General features: G+C 38.2%; 1 protein-coding gene across 1 annotated transcript in view; it reads right to left on the bottom strand.

Annotated features, from left to right (window-relative positions):
* AUTS2 (autism susceptibility candidate 2) overlaps positions 1–15,200 on the bottom strand; it is a 1,207,424-nt gene that overhangs the window by 33,476 nt on the left and 1,158,748 nt on the right. The window contains exons 8-10 of the mRNA XM_018557876.1: positions 7,473–7,947; positions 5,554–5,807; positions 5,182–5,414 (exon numbers count right to left, since the gene is read on the bottom strand). Coding sequence (XP_018413378.1) covers positions 5,182–5,414; positions 5,554–5,807; positions 7,473–7,947 — 962 coding nt within the window. The remainder of the gene's footprint in view (positions 1–5,181; positions 5,415–5,553; positions 5,808–7,472; positions 7,948–15,200) is intronic.

Here is a 15,200-nt window from a genome sequence, read left to right as displayed (position 1 = left end):
CATATTACCCTCATTAGCCAGCAAGATAAGTTGTTGTTTATGCCCCTGTCTGTCCTTATTTCAGGCACTTTGGCAACCATGCAATCCCTATTCTTCCACCACTGGATACCCAACTTTATACACATAGAGAAGCCTTTTCAATAGGTCTAATAGAGAAAAGTGTTGTCATTATTTTATCTTACTTTATGATATATAAGATCTTTAAAAAAAAATTGTTTTAGGCCAAAAATACTAACACTGTTATTGGCATTCCCAAGGCCCAGCTTCACCCAAATGTAGTGGATTTGGTAACCTGCTATCAAACCACCACCATTATCACTATCATTTACCTCTCATGGATTTTAGAAATCAGAATTTGTGTATTATTTTAAATTTCTAGGTTTGTAGTGGATGTGGAGTGAAACTGGGAATTTTGATGGAGATTTCTCTCCACTTGAGTCCCCCAAGATTATAAGAAGCCAACTTGTCCAACTTGCAAGCAAACATAAAGACGTAAACAGGAGTTCTGGGTGGATACAGCCTTTTGTTTTTGGTGCAATGTCGAATTTGAAATTATGTTTTACTCCTTAACTGTAAACTTTGAAGACAGTCCACTTAGATATTTATGATAAACCTGACAGTAGTAACCAACAACAGGGGGCAATATGGTCACCAAGTATACATGGTTCATATAAGGAGCGTGGTGCAGTTATTCACTTTAGGGTCTGGAGGAAAATATGTTTTAACTCTGCATAGAATAAGGCTTTCTTACAGTAAAGGCTGTGAAAATGTGGAATAGATAGATACTAATTCTAGCCAGCTCAGTTAATTGTTATAAAAACGCTGGATGCATTCCTAAATGCACAAAATATAACTGGGTATTAACATTCATAACACCAGATATTTCTGGTCCAGGGAATATCCAAATGTCTTAGAGGATAAGAAAGTTGTTCTTTTTCCCCTGTTGTAACAAATTGGAACAGGCTTTAGTGGGTTTTTGTTGCCATCCTCTGGATCAACTGTGTGTATAAGTGTCTGTATATGCATGTTTTTAATTTATTTATATAATTTTTAATTGGTTGAACGTGATATTTTTTTTCCAACTTAACTATGTATTAATGTAACACCATCTACTCTATCTATCTAGGTCTTCTGGTAAGGCACCAAAGTAGGCATAAATAAACAAGACCAATAACGGCCAAGGCCAAATTGGCCATAGGTGTAGGGCTGCAACAACTAATCGACATAATCGATTATAATCGATTATTGAAAAAGTTGTCAACTTTTTCAATAATCGATTAATCGGCTTCCGATCAGTTGGCCCTGTTCACAGCTCCACACGCTGTGTGCCGTACCTCCTCCCCACCTCACGCTCGCTGCTGCCAGACCCACCCGCATCCATGCTCCACACGCCGCACACTCCCCGCCCACCCACATCTACAATCGGCACAGGGACGCGGGGAGATGTAGTAAGGAGGAGCAGGTGTGGGGTGATCACAGCCGCCGATAGACAGGCCCGATCTCAGAAGCAAGTTGCTGGAAGACTGCTCAGGTAAGCCTGCACTTTCCCACACATGGTGCTCTATAATGTATTGCTGGGATTTGTATTCCTCTATAGCTGATGGTACATTGTGCTGTATATTATACATAGGAATACAAATCCCAGCAATACATTATACACTGTATGTATAATGTATTGCTGGGATTTGTTGTACTCCTCTATAGCTGGTGATATTCTGCATTGCGCTGTATAGAGGACTACAAGTCCCAGCAATAATACATTATACAGCGCAATGCGGAATACCACCAGCTATAGAGGACTACAACAAATCCCAGCAATAGTACATTATAAAGTGGTACAATGCTAAATACCACCAGCTATAGAGGACTACAAAACCCAGCAATAGTACATTATACAGCGCAATGCAGAATGCCTCCAGCTATTATGTACTATTGCTGGGATTTGTTGTATTCCTCTATAGCTGGTGGTATTCTGCATTCATTGCTGTATAATTTTACACTTTCCATTTCACTATATTGCACACCACACTATCTTTCTTTTTTACTTCCACCGCTCCAAGCTTGCTCCTGTGATGGACTACAACCTCAATACAAACTAGTAGTCCCATCACTGGAGCCTTTTTTTAAACTTTATTTTATTGTTTATCCGATTAACCGATTAATCGAACCTAATAATCGGCTAACTAATCGATTTTGAAAATAATCGTTAGCTGCAGCTCTACATAGGTGACACTTCAAAAGCTTTTACTGCTCATCAGTTTAGTGTTATCAGTGATTATTGGCACTAAAATGATTGTTCACACTCCCATGTTCACAGCGATTTGTAACACGTGAGGCGTAATTGTTTTCGCACATAGACGCACCTGACGCGTATTTATGTTTATATGTGCATGCACGCATGAGACTTACATTTTTTTGCGTGTTTTTCTTCTTTTTTTTTTAACGAGACTTGAATTTTTTTTTTGCATTTTTTTTTACACTTAACTTTATTGCCATCACATAGGGTGCTTACAAGCCCCCTACATGATAGCCAATACAAAATGACAGGTCCTCTTTATGGAGACATCAGAGGTTTTTAAGACCCCTAATGTCACCTTGGGACCCCCAAAGAAGCTGATGAAGCAGAGAACTGTTTCACCAGCTTATTCTCTGGCTATAGAAGACAGAGACATGACAGCTAAAGGCGCAAGTGATGTAATGCACATGACTTCTGCCTTTAGAGAGAGAGAGGAGAGATCAGCAGTGGGGAAATGCTGATCACTCCTCACTTATCACTGGAAACAGCCGCTGTGCTGGTCCCAGGCCCGCAGGGGGGACAGCAGAGCCCGGGATAATTGGCAGCGGCATTGGGAGGGCGGCAGCTGAGGGAGGCCGCAGTAGCCGCAGGGGGGGGGGGAAGCTTTTTAGTGTCATACAAGTGATCAGCTGGCTGTAGAGCCGGGGACTGGCACTGGCTGCTTGTAACAGCCAGTGCTGGCTGTTTACATTCCTAGCGGGATTCTGCTTGAAGAGTCCACCATATGCCCGTTTTTTCACAATGGGCGGACAGCAAATGGGTAAAGCCTACCTATAGTTTGCCCATGCTGGTCAAAGAAGCAGATTTGCTGGTATAGTAAGCATTGTAAGCAGCCCGTACTTACCTTCCCTGTATTCCTCACCACCTTGTTCTGACACTGAAGCTTTCTGACTCCCTATGTAAGTTTCATCACTCCTCCCCAACCTTAAAGTGCTTAGGACTAGTGACATTGTGGGAAGTAAGGTGGTCGGATGTCTTAATGTTCCCCCAAATCTAGAAGTACTGGATATTTTTCTGGGCTACGGCAGCTGATTAAGGAGCACAAGAGAGATAATAACTGACTGCTCATAATGCCTCCAGTAGAGAGAGATTTTACCTTGCCTAGCAAGGGCAAAGTACATGTTATCTTTAGGATTGTGTATGCAAAATGTTTGTTCATATATCAGTGTTGTTGATGCTCCATGGTGACTAGACCTTTATTCTTTCAAATTATTAGGGCAGGTCATTTATATTTAGATGCCTCTCCACTAATTTCTCCACTGTCACACAAACCCAGGACAAAGATTAGCAGCCATGCACCACATAGATGAAAGTGTCAGTGCTGAATAGGTCAAGTTGCAAGTTAAAAGACTTCAGGACTTGTTATCCCATGGCCCCATGAGGCCAAAATGTTTTATGTGCCACAGGGAAAGCCTAAATATAATTGAAAGCAGAGGGGACAATAAGACTCATCATCCACTGTACTAAATGCTGATGAGTTTTTGTTTATTTCTAAGCAAGGTGTGGATCCCTATCTGCTCATATAATAAAGCTCTGTCTGCACACATATATGGAAGCATTAATACTGTAAGTCATAGCTAGGTATCTACATTGAATCAAACTGTATCTTTTCCTGACTTTCATTATTCAAATAAAAAAAGCATGAACTGAGCTCCCTCTATAAATACCAGGAAAAAAAGTTATAAATATAGGATAGCTAAATCTTTCACATCTGCTTAAAGTATCATAATTCCTTAGCAATAGTGTTTTCTATTGATTTACTTGTATTATCAATCAAGTACACATTTCCGGTTCAGCATCCAGGAAAGCATGATACATGATGCCTATAAAACATGTTGTTTTTATTATCTACTTATAGTGCTATATTTTATACCAATAATCTTATTTATCTATAAGATAAATTGTGGATCTATTGCTATTGTGGATCGGTTGTGGTTTTTCATGTCTTTGTTCGCACAACAATTCTGGCGAATCAATATAATGAGAAGACTTTCTAAAAGTTTTTTCATAAACCCTTTGAAAGATTAAAAAGGGAGAATAGAGTTTCCAATATTAGTCATTGGATGCAAATGCACATCATTTAACCACTGACAGTTACTATAGAAAACGTTTTTTGATGAATTCTGATCCTAAGAAAAAAGCCTACCATTTTGGAACTACAGAAAAATGTACATTGATATATTTCAAGAATGAGTAATCCAAAACACAAGTTGGCCCAAAGAAAAGAGATAATATCATATACAGGTGTACACTGGAAAATGTTCAGGATCTTATCTGAACCTACATTATTACAGACGGAAGTCAATTTTCTGCACATAATTTCAGCAGAAAACCTGACAGTAATTAAGTATAAATCCTTTCTTTAGTCTGAAATGGACGCACAAGTACAACAATAGTATATCTTGCAGACAACAAATGCAGACAATTTTTTTTTCACTTCTGGCAAGATATGGGGACATCTACATATTTAGCATAATTGATATTAATACTTTACTTGCCCAAGGCAACGAGTGTTTTAATTGAGTGGCTCCACCATCAAGTCTTTACCCAATTATTCAAACATGTACTGTATAGAATATACATTATTTAATGTGTACCACGCTGTAAATCCTTTTTGGAACAAATCTGCCAAATCAGGCCACATCTGCCAATAACAGAAAACCCATAAACACAGAGCTGTAATTTCCTGCACTAGCTTTTCAAGTTGCAGAAAATAATTAGCATCAAAAGGTTATCTGTAATCTTTGTTACCATTTGATTTTTTGTACATAAATAGCAAAACAGTAAAATATATATTTACAGTGCCTGTCATAAGGGCACTAACTGTACTGAAAATAATAAAGTTGTGTTCTACTTATCCTCACATTTCTGCCTGGGGTACGCACCATGGGCGGTGCTGGAGTTGGCATGATGGCAGTTGGCGGGATGGCATGCGGAAAAGGTGTAAAGGTGTGCTGGTGTGTATGCTGATGAGTGTGCTGGTGCTGGTGCTGATGCTGATGCTGGTGTTGGTGAAACTCTGTCCTTAGGTAGGGTGGCGGGCCTAATGATGCTCCACGATCTGCACTCTGTGAAGCCAAAAACCGTGTGTTCAGTTCCTGTCTGAGAAGGTCTTGTTCTGAAAAAGACAAAAGAAATATATATGAGATAATACTGTATAATTTACTCTAAAAACTAGACTGACCTGTACTGAAATCATTTGAATACAGGTGCATGGCATTAACCAAGTAATTTGTTTTCTATTTTATCATCAGTACCTGAGTAAGTGCTATTAGCTGGGTGTCCTTGAACTTGAAGGGTCCCTGAAGTCAGTGGTGGTGGAGGAGGTAAAGCAGCGGGTGGGGCAAACATATTTGGGTGGTGCTGGTGTTGCGGAGGTTGGATGGTGGGTGTAAAGCTATGTAAGGGACTGCGGCTTGGTAAAGACAGAGGATACGGAGAAGCTGAAGGATGATGAGACAGGTGAGACGGTGGCACTTGACTTTTGGCAGGAGTGCTACTTCTGCTGCTGCTGTAGAAAGAGAAGTATATAAGTGAGTAAATAAGCAATAAAAAAGGACTTCAGAGCAAAATGTATCACTTAGGGGTTGGTTCATTAAGACTGGAGACTAGAAAATGAAAAATGGAATTGTTACCAATGCCAACCAACCAGTTTTCACATCTCATTTTAAGATAAGACTAAACAACACTTCTGACTAATCCAGTTTTGTGCTCATTTCTTTTACGCAGTTTCAATAATTAGATCTTAAAGCAGTAACATTTGTAAAAAAAAAAAAAGTCTTAAAAATGTCTCTGTTATGGAAAATTTCTCTGAAATGCAGAACATGCTGGTATTTATGTTACAAAGGTGTAGCCAGTCTTCACCCTCAAGCTAGAGCTGGCCAAAAGTTAAGGGTTGAAAAAAATTAAATGCTCATGATTCAATGCAGGGTTCCAGTTCTGTACTATTTGGATGCTGCATTCTCACTTCTTGATGCCTGCTTTGAGATAACTGTGAAAAATTAATAAGGTTAAAAAAGATGTCAAGTCTGCATTAAAGACCCAAGGAAATGAAGAAAAAATATCTGTACTATACTATATGACACTGATGCCACTGTAGAGAAATAAAAATGAATGCTTGGCAACTTTTTGGCCAACTAATGAATGAATTTGGCCAACTAATGATTGCACATAGACTGGTTACTTCTATTCAAATAGCAAACGTCTATGTCAAATTGTGTGTTTTATACAGCCGAGTAAAAAAACTTGCTTGCCAAACCATTCCATGAACTAGACAGCCCTGTCATAAATTTAAACAGGGTTAAAATGGCAAAAAAACATTGACAAAGGGATACCTTCTTGTAGTTATCAAAAAAAATCCTAAATGAAAAATTTACAAGAACTATGGACTTTCTCAGGCATAATAAATGAAAGTTGAAGTAGAAGAGTACAACATGTATACACATTATTAACAAAGACACAAAGGTATACTCAGCAAAAACCCTCAATGGAAACTGAAGATTTGGCTTTCTCTTTTAATTCATATAGGACATCAAAAACAAAATTACAACTGTTTCGCAAGTGCCTGTACAGAGCTGAAGTTAAACAAGTATAAAGTATACCTGTAGCAGCCTACAGACCTAGGTGATCATGGGTGGGCTATTTTGTCACAAAACATCCTGGTAGCGTGAAAGCTTACTAGCTCTCTCCTTCCTCTCACACATTTCTACTGACCCGTCACTACGAGGGGCTGAATCACTGGCTAAAAGAAACGTATATGGGGTAGAATGTGGAGGGCAAGTTTCAACAGTACCAGAAAGTGTTAAAGTTTTTCCCAATGGAACACATTTAGAATTCTGAACAGATGGGGAGGGCCTGCAGTGTAACCACTCCTCCTTGTGTCATAGGCAAGCAGCAAAAATATAACTTTTCTCCCCATTAAGAGTTTCTCATTTTTCTTTAAGTAGGATTCACTGTTGAACAGGTAGTATTACATTTTTTTTTGTGAATACCAGGTAATTTCTTTTTCACTTTATTATAACTATAGCAAAGTTATTCCTATTAAAGCAGTATCAAGCTTTTTTATTAGAATGAAGTTCTATTTATTTGTTGCTAAAGAAGTCTAGTAATATCTAGTACATTTGTTCACATAGGGGTTACAGCAATATATATTTTTGAAAGCAATGTTTATACAAACCTTAAACTGTTCACACTCAGGCTGCTGCTGTTGTAGCTGCACACATTTTGGGGCAATGACTGGGAAGGAGGTCGTGTCTGAACTGCTGGAGAGCTTGGCTGAATAGGTGGTTGAGGAAGTGGCTGAGCCTTTGGTGGCAGCTGCACTTGTGGCTGAGGTGGCAATGGTGCTTCTTGCTCTAGAGGAGCATGAGGAAGCTGAGGAGGCTCCGGCTGTGTTTGTGTTGGTGTCTCTGAAAGGGAAATTACAACTGGTCCAGGAGATGAGAGACACGGTTGTGTTTCTATTTCAGGTTGCACTGCAGGTAGAGATGGTGGGCACAGTTCATTACACACCACCGTGTCAAACTGCAACTCCTGGGTGCTCTCTTGGCTCTTCTCTTGACTTCTCTCTAGTCCCGACACTTTGGGTAGAATTGGATCTGAAGCATCTTTGCTGCTGTTTGTTGTCAGTAAACTGACACCCAGCTCGGAATCTGCACAAAAAAAATATACATTTTTTTTGTAATTTCTGTCCTCATCAATAAAACACATGGTTAAAAATTAAACACAACTGCCATAAACATAAAGATATCAATAACATAATCCAGTGAATACTACACTGCATTAGAAAACAAGATAAAACTTCCAGCTTTAATTCAAGGGACATATCACACTTTTTCCCTCTATACTAAAGCAAGCAGATTTTGGCAAACCTGCACATGTATAAAATATGTCACAATTTACACATTTTCAGCTTCTAACAGTAAGTCAGCAACTAGCCCTGCCCCTATTAGCCCAGCACTGCAAAGAGCAGCATGACTCGCAAATAGGGAGGGGTGGGAGAAATTCAGGCCAGAAAACCATTTACTAGATGAAGTCAAGATTTCCATATTAAAGTGTCCTGGAGGTATATGTAAGTAATGTAAAAACAAAAACAAAATTTGTATACATATATATATATATATATATATATATTACATTTGTATCCAGGTACTGCACCAGGTGTCTGCTTACCAGTAAATAGTAAATTCACAAAAAGGTACAAATGTTTTTTCCTGTGACTGCCTGTACAGAGAAAGGACATACCCAGCCCAAAACAGCATTCCACACTATGATTTGTGACATAATGCTGTGTTTGTACATTATGCAATAAAAGTTATATTCTTAAAATGCAGCTAAGTATAAGTTTCTACTTTTATGCATTATGCAATACGAGCCATCTGAACTTTCACTGTGTGGACACATATCCTCAGGACCAAATCCGAAGGGTGCAGACATTTGATTTGCAAACCAAACTTCCATATCACGCCTTAAATAAGACATCCCATGACAGCATTTTCTATCGCAACCATTTAATATAGGGCTGGATACTGTTTATTTACAGGATTTATTTACAGGTTTCACCTTCACTGCACACAGTGGGTAATTAAACATTGTATGTTCATCAATTCATCACAGTTCTGTCAGATTCACTTCTCTCACTGAAAAATAGTTCTACTAGAGCTAACAAGATAGTTTGAAATATGTGCCCAGCCAGAAGCAATACTCAGATACGCAGGAAAAAAAAAGCGACACAAAAGGCAGCCATATACGTGTGGTATCCGGAAGAGTGACTTATTTTCCTGGCACACATGAAAATCACATTGTGTGAACGAAGAATTGGAAAGAGAAGCTGGTTGCATTTACATTATGCTCGCTATATAAAACGATTTTCAGTCTAGTAAAAAATCTTTCCATAGTCTCTTTTGGCAGATGATAATCTAGAAACATTCAGTCCCTAGTAATGAAATTATGTGCAATTTGTATTCATGACTAGATGCATCCTCATGTACATTAGATATGGTTATAATGTCAAATTAAATTCATTAGACTGTTCTAAGTAGCTGTTTCTAGTTATGTAGCCACACACCTTGATACAGAAAAGTACATAGAGGAATTCTACCTGAACCATATCTGGCCATTGTTGATGATAATAACATCAAACTTATGACAAACATAAAGTTACATCTGGTGACCTGTTGTCATCTCAAATGAAGCCTTTACTTCTTCAACATGAGAACTGAGGTGATGCGTCCATGTAAAACAGATGTAATGTGGAAGGCTCCCAAGGGAACTATTCCAAACACACTGATCCAAAGCAAAGCTTTAAGGCAGGCCAAAACATAGAGAAGGAGTTATAGCTCCAATATCAGCCAATAGCTACATTGGCTGAGAAAGGTTTAAAACTCCCTAGGAGAGTTTATGTCCTTGGAAGAGCAATGTAAACTTTGGCCTATGCTGTCACCCTGCTAACCCCTGGACCCCAAAAAGGATCAGTGACCTAAAAGTGATGATGAAGATGATGAGTGATGAAACATTTGTCCTGGCTGTTGAGATACAAACCATGTAAGAGATAACCAGCACAGCCAAGGTTTTGAAATAGTGAACTTGAAAATAAGTAAGAAAAAAACCTTGAGATTCAGCACATTGAACATGAGGAGCTCTCCATGTCTGGCCCATAAAGCTGATGGAGCAAAATATTAATGGCCAATTAGGGATGGTTTTGGGATGTGACTGTTTTCAAGATTGTAAAAAATGTATGTCATGATAAGTAATGAAGGTGTGTAGCTCCTTGCAAATACACCAGTGTCATCTGTGCAGAACATACAAATGACGCCGACATAAAAGAACATGTACATACGACTAACTCCACTCCAACAAAACTGCTTTGCCAAAAGTGCATATTCGCCCTTCGATGTCAACAACTTGACTAGGTCAATTGGCCAGATCAAGGTGATTTTTGGAAAATACATTTGAAAATTGTTACATTGTTAAATTTTAAAAATTAAAAACATCTGCATTCAAAATGTGATGTAATTATTTTGAATAAATGCTACATTCTAGACAAAACTCTAAAAAATATACGATCTGCATGGCTGTCCCACAAAGATAACACACCTAGCACATTGACTATTCTACTGTTACAAAACACTGAATTTCCACTAACTACATATGACATTTCAACACAATTCTTAGTGAGATTGCTGTTCCGCAAGAATTATCATCAGTGTACTGCAACCAAGAGTCCCTGTAAATATATATAACAACCTAGTATTTACAAGCACCAGTTCTACATCATACACATGAATGTGACTTCTCTTCTTCAATGTTAAGCCGAAGGAAAAAGGACATTTTTATCTGAGACAAATAAAGTTTACAATGATCTCAGCAATCACTTGTTTTGTTTTTCTTCATTCTAAGGAACGCTTTCCTTGTGGGCCTAATTGCAGCATGAACATAATAATAAGTGCTGTAAGCTTTCATAAAGGTGATTCAAGTGCGGTCAAATCAATCACAAAGATAGTGCATAGAAATTGAGTAGCAGCAGTAAAGCGCAGTTAACATGACTTTAATCAACATAATTGTAATTGCAATTCAGTTAATTTCCCTTCTTATTATTCCAGAGGGAAACCATTGATTTAAACCTCTATCCTGCAAAGAAACCCAGTTGTAGATAAGTAAACTGCCAATAAAACAATGGGACAGAGTCAGGCTCATTCGGGAAGGCAAAGAGTAATGTGCAAAGTGAAAAACCCATACCAACCATTTAGAAATCAACTTTTTGAGTGATTTGGTTAGAGTTGCTATGAGTTACAGATCTTTGCGCTCAACTTTTTGTACTGTTTTATTTAATATGCCTTAGAGGCCAATTTATGCAAAACCAGAATGTAAATTGTTTTCCATAGGAACAACAGGAAAATTACAATAGGAACCAAATTTATTGCTAGGCTATATCTCCAGTTTAATTTGCTAAGGATGTATTTGTATTATTGAGCCAGCATATGGCTTTTGTCTGTAAAAACCAACCTGATCTTTGCTTTAATTTCCTAAAAGACATTTGAATAATAAAACAGAAAATAAGACTGGATGGTATAGGTGGTACCTTGACTTTTCTAATGGCAACTATTTATCAAACTGATGTTTAGAAGAGTTGTCTATACTATCCTTTAATCAACAAAGCATCTCACAACTGTCATTTTCACTGTGATTGATATGAGTATGAATTTTAATAGAGAGGTATTAGTTCTTAAACAATGACACTTAAAATAATTTTCAGGAATGTTCTGTTGCTGATCCAGAGTATTACAGATAATTATACACATTCATGGTAAGATCTCACTACTATACTTCTTGGCTCTGTTCCTGCTCACCTTGGGATTGTTCTTGTAATTTGCTGTATTCTTCATAACATTAAATAAATAAAATTTCAACATCGAGAGTGAGATGGAAGCAACAAAAGATTTTTTTTTAAATAGTAGAACTCTTCAGTTTCTACCAATAGCAGAAACTGATAAGCGTGGTCTAACTGTTTCAAAATACATCCATGGGAGATGACAAGGACTGAAACTCACATGCAGAAAAGGATTAGGAGAAATATTGTAAATGAAAGTTTTGGTTTTACAAAGATCTTAAGGTGCTGTGATATTGGCGAGGTTAGCACAAATGGCGAGCGCTCAAACACAAGTCTTGAAGCCGATTTAAACATAACCAGAACAGTCTTTTATTGCTTCCAGAGCAGAAACATAACATCAACCATACTACACGGTCCGCTTGTATTCCAGCAAACAGAAGACAAAGTCTCACCGACTCCAGGTTGTCACACATAGTCCATGTGTAAACAGATCTCTCTCAGCCTCCTCGGCTGTCTTCCTGTGCCTCTAGCACACAGACAGCCACCTGGCTCCCTTCTGCCTCCTGGGAGGAGTCCTGCTGACTCCTAAACATCCCTGTTCCTCTTCCCAGCTGGAGCCCAGAGTTGCTGGGTTTTGTAGTCCTCTATAGCTGGTGCCATTCTGCATCCATTGCTATATAATTTTACACTTTTCATTTCACTATATTGCACACCACACTTTCTTTTTTTTCTTTTTTACTTCCACCGCTCCAAGCTTGCTCCTGTGATGGACTGCAATCTCAATACAAACTAGTAGTCCCATCACCGGAGCCATTTTTAAAAATATATTTTATTTTCTATCCGATTAACCGATTAATCGAACTTAATAATCGGCTAACTAATCGATTTTGAAAATAATCGTTAGCTGCAGCTCTACCCAGAGCATTAGCCAGCACTCTTTCCATAAGGGCTGTGCACAGGCGTGCCATCATTAGGTGCTGGCCACTAATAAACAATGGACCCAGGAATGGAGATTTCATCCCTCCCAATTCTCTTCGAAATCTCCCAGTTCCAGGATCCCATGCCAAATTCAGACATCCTTGGAAGAACCACAAAGTCAGTTATTTGTACAGGATCTTGCCTCCTGGAACTGCTCAGCCCCTCTGGCTGAGAGTCCTGGGTGACAACAACCCCCAGTTCTACCGTGGGATTGCCACACAATACCACAGTGCCTATACAGAATTCAATAATTTTGACTGTTTCGATTTTTGTGTAATAATTGTTTCAATGGTTGCAACACATGTTAAGACATTTTGATAAGATATGATTAGATCAAATTGAATATTGATCAGATGAGACATATTCCTTCTTCTAATTACATGCTCACAAGGTGTTCAGTTTGAGATCATGGAAGTATCTGTGTTGAATGAACTGCTTTGATAGTCCGTATTAATTTTTTTTAATGCCAAAGACACCAAAGATATTACTGAACTGGTAAATAGTTGTATTGTGTGCTCAGCGTATTTTACAAAGAATTTTACGAAGTTTAACAGCCTGTAGTATACCCTCTGGCTCTTAATAGCTGACAGCTAGCAAAAATTGTTTACCAGCAATTTAGGGGAGGGATTTCACATTGTGATGTGTCTCAAGCATACTGTTCCATCATTAAGAAGCAGCACAAGAGTTGATCTCACTTGGAATAAAATTGACTAAAACTACATCACCCACAGGGGGAAAAAAAATGACACTTTTGGCTACTGTTATGCAAATAGTTCTTTTGCAAACCATATAATTAAATTGTACACAATGAAGGCTTTATGAAGCAAAAGCAAAGCCCAGCAAACCAAATATATTCACTTATGAGAGAATGAAAATAGCATTGTTTCGAAGCCTGAAAACAGATCCCTTCCATCAAATAACTGCAAATATTAAGAGGCGTCAAAAACCTAATATGAGCAGAAGCCGTTGAGTTCCCAATGCTCCTTTCTCACATTCCCAGTAGGTACGTTCTAAATCTGCTTACACAGGTAAAGAATAATGAAATACATATCCTAGCTTTAATTAAGACTCCAGGGCTTTCCGAATGAGTGTAGTCTGTGCATAAGTGGAGTCTCTGGGGATTTAATATGTCAGTTTTTCTAATCTCCATAAAAAGAAAATATGGTAATGATAAGCCTGTTTGAAAAATTGTGATTTCCCCCCTCCCCAACTACATAATCTTCTGTCGTTATGCAACAACAATGGTGTCTTCATATCTGTGTATTTGAGAGGGTCCGTGTGCTGCCTTGACAGAACGTGCAATTAGCTTTCAAGTCAATGTGATGGGTCTGCAGCATACTTGCCAGAAACACAGATGAACCATTCCTGTGCTATTTTTCTATTTCAAAGTTTTTATTAGGTTTTTTCACACACGTAAGTCCGTATATACAACTACGGGACCATGCATTATACATATTACCAAGTATACAGGCAGGTAACATAAGTAACAAACAATCTTATACTCGGTCTTGTAGATCATCATAGGCGATGAGACTATAATGAGCAACCTAACTAAGTCAGGTTGGAGCAGCCTTAATACATTATTACTAACATCTACTTAGTTCAAAAATATAACATTCTATATTGGTATGCATTGAAAAGCATTACAACCCAGAGTCCCAGTAGAGGGATCAAGAACAAAGGAGAAAGAGCGGTGGGGGGGGATTGGCAAAGATTTAGAGAGGGTACAGGACGAAAGGAGAGGGGAAAAAGAGAAAAAAAAAAAAAAGGGGGGGAAAATCCTGTGCTATTTTTAACAATAAATGTACTGCTCTACCATACCTGCTACAGTTGTTATGATTACTCTTCAATTGTGTTACATGGGTTGATTACTTTTAAAAGACAATTGGTTTTAAATGTGGAGTTAGAACAAAAATAATGCTATACTGGAGAAAATAGTGTGCTAGTTTAAGAGGAAATCAAGCCAAAACATTTTTGTTCTGGCTAAAGTGGTGAGGGGTGAGAAGCTTTATCCAGTTTATATTGCTGCCTGTTCTATTAGAGACATTTTCCCTTATTTCCCATCTTGGTGAACCGCTATACCAAACAGGGCACAGACACCAATATAAACATTGGTTCTAATGCAAACAGCAGCAAAAACCTGACTAAGGTCCTAACATTTGCCTCCCTAAAAATGATGGAGATCTAAAATCTTAATGTCCAACAGATATTGTAGAGAAGAAAGAACACAAAATACAATCTTTCACAAAAACTCTTTTTAAATAAAACTCTGGACCTCTGCTTGAGACTCCTCCCTTGATGTTCTGGTACGGATATTAGATATAATGGCATTCTAAAATCTTTGTTACATGAAATGGGCAGACTAAGGGTTCACATATAAATATATAGAGAGGTATTTTTTCTTGAAGTTGGAAAGTGTGTTTTGTAGTCATGTTTTTACATGCTTATATGGGCTGTGTATACAAGTGTTTTTCATGCTGCATTTGTTGAAAACAAAGAAGGACATGTAGACAGCAAAAGGTAGGTATACACCCAGACCATTAAGCACATTATTTGCAACCATTAAAAACAGCTGACTCTACTTTAACATGAAAATTC

This window comes from Nanorana parkeri, unplaced genomic scaffold (assembly GCF_000935625.1).
Source record: "Nanorana parkeri isolate BGI_ZX_2015 unplaced genomic scaffold, ASM93562v1 scaffold308, whole genome shotgun sequence".
Lineage (NCBI taxonomy): Eukaryota > Metazoa > Chordata > Amphibia > Anura > Dicroglossidae > Nanorana > Nanorana parkeri.
This window is presented reverse-complemented; position numbering and strand designations above follow the sequence as displayed.